This window comes from Echinops telfairi, unplaced genomic scaffold (genome assembly GCF_000313985.2).
Source record: "Echinops telfairi isolate 266 unplaced genomic scaffold, ASM31398v2 ScPeMD7_5;HRSCAF=22, whole genome shotgun sequence".
NCBI lineage: Eukaryota > Metazoa > Chordata > Mammalia > Afrosoricida > Tenrecidae > Echinops > Echinops telfairi.
The window spans coordinates 12,095,295-12,103,151 of NW_022103901.1; the positions used below are offsets into that span (position 1 = coordinate 12,095,295).

Sequence of the window (7,857 nt, forward strand, 5' to 3'; positions counted from 1 at the left end):
GTGTCTCGGTTCCTGAGACCATCAGAAATATGTGTTTACCGGTGGCCTTAGGCGACCCCTGTGGAAGGGTGGTTCGAATCCCCCCCCCAAAAGGGTCGTGACCCACAGGTTGAGAACCGCTGCTGTAGAGAATCAAACGTGATGGTCGGCTCTGCACACCTTTCACCGGGCTCACAAAGGAAGTTGAGACAATAACACCACCAAGAGGGCAGCAGCATTCACCCCAAGAAACAACTCAGATTAGGGAAGGAGGGGTGGGGAGTGAAAAAGACCTTTCTATGTGCTGAGTTCTCCGCTGGGAGAACTCCCGCCCACTTTTCAGACAAGAAAACTCGGCCTGAGACAAGTCTGCGACCCAGAGATCCGGAGCCGGTAACTGGTCGGTAAATGCCGGTTCAAAGCCGGAGCCCCGAGGCACTGGGCTGCGATCAGCAGTTCGAAACCACCAGTGATCGCCTTGGAAACCCGCAGGGCAGTGCTCCCCGGTCCCATAGGGTCGCTGTGAGTCGGCGTCGAGTTTGCTTTTTGGAGAACAGAGCCAGCGCGCTCCGACCACCACACACTGATCTCGTCAATGTTTTTGCTCTAACCGGGCGCGGGACGGGTCGGAATGGAACTGTAGAGCCACCTGGCTGCGGCGAGACGGACGGAGGGGGTGGGGAGGGAAGACGAGAAGCGGCCGTCGGACAGATCCGAGGAATACAGGCCCCACCACGTCCCGACACCCTTAAGCCCCGGGCTCCTCAGCTGCAAAACGGGTGGCACAGCCCCACTGCAGAGGCTGGGGCAGGAGGCGCCCCAAGATGTGCGGGGCCGGAAAGTCGGGGAGCCCGCGACCCTCGGCCCGGCCCGGCCCACCGGCGTCACGTACCTCTTCTCGCCCTCAAAGAGCAGGTACGACTCGAAGGCCGGTGGGGCGTTCATCCTAAAGCCGCAGCGGCCGCCAGCTCCAAACCCCGTCACGCGACCGCTTCCGGGTTGGCTTCTGTTTCCGGGTTAGCTTCCGCTTCCGGCTTACGTCAGCGGCGCCAGCCCTTCCCCGCTCAGCGCCCCCTGCTGGCCTGGAGGATCTGGTGCCAACGCGAGCGCGGCGGTCGCTCTGCGCTTGCGTGAGGCTGGAAGGCCGTTCGGTTGGTTCGCGGTGGGTGCACCCCGCAGCGTTTGCGCGGGATCCGTGCGGGCTCGCTGGCGCAAGCAGCCGTCGCCAGGTTTGCCGCGACCCCAGAGCTGTGTCTTTCCCCGTCCCTGACTGCTGGACCCCTCGATGGGACCCCCGGATGGGACGCAGACAGAGAGAGGCGACTGCGTGGTGGATGGGGCCATGCAGTCGTGGATTAAATGTGAGCAACAGCAAGGCAGGGGAGGCCCTGCAGCTCCGTGCGCTTCCATCTGCTGAGCCAGACGGATGCGGGGGTGGATGGACAAAGCCCCTGTCAAGGCTGCCTGCTGCGCAGACTAGTACAAGACTCCTGGGCGGATTGTCACTGACTTGCCAAGCCTGGGGTTCCTGGGAACTTCTAGTTAGCAGGGACAGTTGGGGAAGGACATTGTTGTCAGGTGCCATCGATGTACAGAAACACTGCCCAGCTCTGCGCCGTCCTCACATCTGTTCTGTGTGAGCCGTGGGTTTGGCCACCATGCCAATGCCTCTTTGTCGCATGTATCATCGGTTACTCCTCTGCCGAGCATGATGTCCTTCTCCAGGGACTGGTGTCTCCTGACAGCATGTTCAAAGGTCCAGCCAAGAATTCATGTTGTACTTGGGACAAGGGTAACATTGGTTGTACTTTTACAGAGGACTCATGAGCTGGTGGAAGCATAACAGCTTCAGGGTTTCTTCACAGCAGTGGTTCTCAACCTGTGGGTCGCGACCCCTTTGGGGGTTGAACAACTCTTTCACAGGGATCGCCTAAGACTATGGGAACACATATTTCTGATGGTCTTAGGAACCGAGACACCACTCCTCTACCTCAACCTTCGCACTGACTGACTTTTTAGGAATAGTGTTGCAAAATGTAGCAATGTAGTTTACTGTTGTTATATTAAGACTGTTACCCATGCTATACCATGCTTCCAGACAAGATTTCATTTGTCATTAGAAATAAATATTTCACAATACAGAATGACATCGTTTTTTGTGATTCATCACTATGCTTTAATGATGTTCAATTTGTAACAATGAAAATATATCCTGCATCAGATATTTACGTACATTACAATTCGTAATTAGCAAAATGACAGTTAAGAAGTAGCAACAAAATCATGTTCTGGTTGGGGGTCACCACCACATGAGGAGCTCTATGAAAGGGTCTTGGCATTAGGAAGGTTGAGAACCGCTGCCTCACAGGGTGGCAGCTGGCCACGCCCCCAGGAAATCTGAAGCTGCACTGTTCTTTTTAGGGCGAGCCATTCCCTGCTTGGACCCTGCCCTGGAGCCCAGATCCTCCAAAGTGGCCAACTGGTGAGGGACTGGAGGCAGTGAGGGTCATGGTTGCCTGAGGTCCCCTGCTCCTCTGTCAGCCTGGGAAGTGTGGGTCCAGGAAAAATCTATGAGAACTTCTTAGATCAACCAAACACCTTCGAAGGAATGAATCAAGGGACCTCGGGGTTCAGGACCATGGTCTTGGGGGACACCAAGGTCAGGTGGCGTAACAGCCCCCAAAGACAATGTTCTACATCCTGCGTTGGTGAGTAGTGACTGAGGTTTTATAAGCTCATGAGGGCTACTCGTGTCCTCTCCCCGTCCCGAGGAAAGAAGAGTGAGGCGCACTGGAGACACACAGACGCAATTAGTCCAAAGGACATCAGCCTCCATGACCTTGAGACTGGAAGAACTGGGCAGTGCTCCCACTACCAACTGCTCAGAGAGGGAGCACATTTCAGAGGGAGAAAAACTGTGGAACGGAACTCAAATCAGAAGTCCAGGATCAGAGGCAGAAACTGGATGAATAGTTCCTTAGGGGTATGGGCCCCGTGGGGTCATCATGACACAGGGGGGCTGTGGCTCACAAGGTCAACAGGTCGAAACCACCAGCCGCTCCGCAGGAGAAAGACAGGGCTCTCCACTCTCATAAAGAGTTACAGTCTCAGAAACTTAGAGGGGGAGTGTGACCCTCCTACAGGTCACTATGAGCGGGCATGGACTCGATGACAGTGAATTTGGTTTGAGTTTGGGGCAAGGTAGAGAGAGGACTTTTACCCACCCGGGACTCAGCCTCTGCCTGCCACAGCGGAAGGCTGTCCTGCCTTGAAAACAGGAAGCTGATGATGCTCACTCATTACCTTTCTGTGTTATTACCAGAAGAATCCAGAATGGACCCTACCCCACAGGTTGTCCTAGGGCCTGGCTGAGCGGCCAGGTTAGGGGGCTCCTATGGGGGCTGGTCTAGGCCTAGGACTCGGGGGGAAGGCTCTGAGATGGGTTGCATGCATGTTAAGAAGATGCTCTCATTAACTAGGTGCCAGTTTACTGTGTCCTGAGAGATGCGGATGAAGGCCGTGATGTGAGGGCCAATAGGAGCCTTGCTTTGAGAGGTGTGTGTGTGTGTGTGTGTGTGTGTGTATACAAGGCTCTGCAGATTCAGAATGCAGAGGTGCCTGGGGAGTTCTTACAACACAGACCCGAAGGTTTACAGTGCATGAGTCTTGGTAGGACCTGGGCATATGCACTTTAAAAAAATCTTTAATATTAAAATGTCAAGAATACATGAAGGGGGAAAAAATACCCGAAGGTGAGTTGTATAGCATAATCGCAGGGGCAGTGAATGGTTTAAGGTGGTTCTTCTAGCCAGAGTGTCCAACTCCCACAGAACGACCTTTCCCTGCACAGGTCTGGTAAGATGGTCGGGGAAGAGACTGATAGGATTCACCTGTGAGTCACTGCAAACAGGATTCTCAGGAATGGCATCCTGCTGTGTATAAATGAGCCCTCTGAGAAGCAGGGGGAGGGAGTTCATGACCAGCAAGAATCAGGCGTGTAGTACGCTGGACCCGAGATCCCTGTGCAGGGATCCTCCTGGATCCAGTGTCAGCTATACCATCAGAGCAGCAGAACCAGAAGCCAGAGCATGGAACAGAGGGATGGAATTCCCAACCCTCGGAGCAAGTAAAGATGAATGCTTCTATGCGGGAGGCTTTTGGGGGGAGTGGGGTGCTACTGGGCACTTAATTGGGGAAGCTGAACTTGCTGACCCCTGGGGGTGGAGCTAAGTGCCTTTGGGGTGAGGCTTACTGGAATGGGGGGAGGGGGGCTTATGGACACTTAATTCTGGGAGCTGGGTTTGCTGACCCGGTGAGCTTGAGCTGCGTGCCCCCTGGCTGAGGCTCACCGCAGTGGTCTGCCCCTCTGGGCATTTATGAGCAGCCTCATCCTTTGTAACATGTCCTGGTGAACAACTCCCCCCAGCACTGCTCAATCACATGACAACTGTCCACTTCCTTAATGACCCTTGAATCGTGAATTTAGTCTGTGAGTTTCTGGGTAGCCATTGCAATGGATATCCGAACCCAAAGAAGTAACATCTCCCTCACCTCACTGCCATCGAGTCAATTCTGACCCAGCGACCCTCTTAGGGCAGGGTAGAAGTGCCCCTGAGCACTTCCAAGACTGGAACTCGTGACGGGGCTACAAAGCCCCATCTTTCCCCTGTGGAGCAGCTGGTGGTTTCGAACTGCTGACCTTGCAGTTAGCAGCCCCATACTTCAGCACTACGCCACTGGGGCTCCTTGAGAAGTAAGTTAGAGAACAGGAGTTAAGCCATGCAATAAGGAGCCCACCGTACTGAGCATGCACTCCAACCATGGTCAAGTCACGGTCAGATTGTCTCGTTTCCACTTCGACCTACTCCCCAAAGTCAAAGCTCAGAGGGTCTTATCATTTATCCAGAGAGTTGGCACTGGATCGTGTTGCACTGCCCTGCGCCTCGTCATGAGGGTCTGCTCCAGTCCGTGGCTGCAGCCCCCCTTGTTCTGGGTGTCTTCCAGCCCAAAGGCATCATCTTTCACCAGTCTCTTGGACAACATTCTGTTGCGGTCCGGAGTTTTCTCTGGCTGCTCATTTTCAGAAGTAGGTCACCTTGTCACCACAGTGGATCGCTTCAACAAATGGAAGCGTCATTCTCTCACAGAGGCTAGATGTGCCGGCTCTAGGGAAGGCTTTCTCCATCGACTCTGAAGCAAAGTGCTTGTTGCTTCGGCTCCTATTGCCTGGCTCCTTGGAGAGCTCCGTGTGTCTTGGCATCTGCCTGACCCCTGGGTCTAGGAAGTTCTCAGCACAAGGATCCCAGGTCAAAAGGGTATGGTCCTCTTCCAGCTTTTTTCCTTAGGGGTATCCAGTTCCCCGCTCTCTGCTCACATCTGTCTTGTGTGACTCAAGCAGCAGTGACCTGAGTGAGCGCAGTGATGCACATAAGGGTGGACTTGACTCATACACTCATTTTTTTTAACAGTTTGATTGACAGCTGCTTCATCAATGGCTTTAAATAGATGAAGTCCAGTAGTTTGAGTGTATTCAAGAAGAGTTGTGCAGTTGTCACCACCATCCACTGTGGACCCTTCTCTTCATCCTAGGATCCATTCGCTCCCCATTGGCCCCCAGCCTCCCTGGACTCCCACGACCCCCCTGAACCCTGCTCCATTCACATCTAAAGGTTAGGATTGACAACAGGCCTCGGGCCACGGAGGGCTACCACACAGCAGGGGGGATCATGGCCTAGCCAGGTTGACACGTCTTTCTGGAGGGCACAGTTCAATCCATGACATCTCACCCTTTGGTCTCCCAAAATTCACGCCCTTGCCACCCATAAAATGCATTCACTCCATCGGTGACCCTGCTGGGAATTGAAAAATGCCAGGGGCAGGCCCTCCAGCAGCATAGCAATAGGCAGACCTCCATAGTACGGCAGACTGACAGTCAGTGGTTTTTTAAAAGGGCCCTTAAGTCAAGCACTGATGAAACAAACAAGAACCCTCTGGTTCCTTGAGGCTTCCTCAGTCCCCACTATCATGACCCCAGTCCTGCCTTTCACTGCGGGCTAGACCGGAGCATGTGCACAGGTACAGATAAGAGATAAGAGCTCAGGACACATGGACTCCAGGAACAGGAATGGGAGTAGCGATCCCAGGAGGGTAGGGAGAAGGTGGGGAGAGGAGGGGAGGGGAGGAAGGGGGAACCGATTGCAATGATGAACACATAGCCCCCCACCCCCAGGGGGATGAGCCACAGAAACCATGGAAGAAAGGAGCCAGCACAACCGTCGGTATAAAATATGAAAATAATAATTTACAATTTATCCGGGGGTCCCAAGGGTGGGAGGGGGGAGGGCGAGAACAAAAGAGGAGTGATACCAAAGGCTCAGAGAAAATGTTTAGAAAATGATGACGGCAACCTACGTACAAATATGCCCGATACAATGGATGCATGGCTTGTTATAAGATCTGTAAGAGCCCCAATAAAATGATCTTTTAATTTAAAAAAAAGGTCCCCTTAAAAACCCACACGACCCTATGTCATGCCTTCACGAAGCTCGTTACCTGGCCACTCAAGGTCTACATGTCTCCTGTCTCATACAGATGCCTGGGGGAGGGGGGGGGCGAGTGTCACCTCTGATTCCCACCAGCTACACGAGGGAGGAGGATAACCCAGCTCCACATCTGCCCTGAGATCAGGCATGCCTCCACCCTCCAATGTCCACAGCCTATTCTAACAATGGCAGTGCCCCTGACACGTTCTCTCTTGGGGGGGGGGGGTGTCCACAGCCCACTGCAGTGGCCACACAGAACTCGCAGCCAGTGCTTGTGACCAGGAGGGTTACCACAGAACCTACAGGCCAGTGACCACCAGTCAGACCAGAAAACATGAAGGAGACGGCGCTTCTGTCTGTACCACCTCCGTCACACTGGCAGCCTTGTCTGTCTGGTCTTTGGCCTGTCAGTCGCGGGGACCCTGTGCTCCACTCCAGCAAGTGCCACGAAGGTCCTTTATTGGTGACAAATGCCTCAAAGGCCACTCTACTCTGCAAGCCAGCCTCCTGCCCAGAGGCACTCAGCTTTACTCACTCCTTGGCCCCCTGCTCTGTCTCATGATGTGGTATCGCTCCTCTGCCGTGTCTCACGGTCTCCGCGCTGTGGCCTCTCGTGCCTCTGCCACTTCAGGCAGGGATCTCGCATGCCCTCTGCTGGGGGCTCTTCTTTCTTGATGGTCTGGCAGGGAGGGGCAATTGCTGTCCCTACTTCTCAGCTGGCTCACTCATACCCAGCACAATGCCCAAACCGACCAATCCCTGAGTTCGAGCCCTCTGCGCCTCCTTTGCATATGCCCACCCAGTGACTGATACACAGACTACCGACAGGGGTGCCTTAGCAAGTAATTTCGCTTCACTGCGCGTCTTTTCTCAACATTGTTTTGACTGCATCTGGTTGTGCTTTCTCAAAACTCTTCTAATTGGGGGGCCCCTCCTTCCTCCTCACAACTGGGATGGTTTCAGCAGGCCATGGGAGCTCTGGGTCCAGCACTGAGTTCGAACCCAACTGCTCCCTGTGCTCGGGCTGTGGGACCCCCAGCGATTGACCATCTTACCTGGGATTTCTGGGGGCTCAGGCAGGGCTGAGGGGAGGAATACAAGAATGGATATGAAGGCTCAGAGCAGGGCCCGCTTCGGGGTGTGCTGTGTGTGTGTGTGTGTGTGTGTGTGTGTGTTCACTGCCATCGAGTCAATTCTGACCCAGCGACCCTCTTAGGGCAGGGTAGAAGTGCCCCTGGGTGCTTCCAAGACTGGAACTCGTGACGGGGCTACAAAGCCCCATCTTTCCCCTGTGGAGCAGCTGGTGGTTTCGAACTGCTGACCTTGCAGTTAGCAG

General features: G+C 54.2%; 1 protein-coding gene across 1 annotated transcript in view; it reads right to left on the minus strand.

Moving 5' to 3' along the window:
* POLR2J (RNA polymerase II subunit J) overlaps positions 1–971 on the minus strand; it is a 4,031-nt gene extending 3,060 nt beyond the window's left edge. Inside the window, exon 1 of the mRNA XM_004705620.2 lies at positions 872–971. Coding sequence (XP_004705677.1) covers positions 872–924 — 53 coding nt within the window. The 5' untranslated portion in view covers positions 925–971. The remainder of the gene's footprint in view (positions 1–871) is intronic.
* Positions 972–7,857: the final 6,886 nt, after the last annotated feature.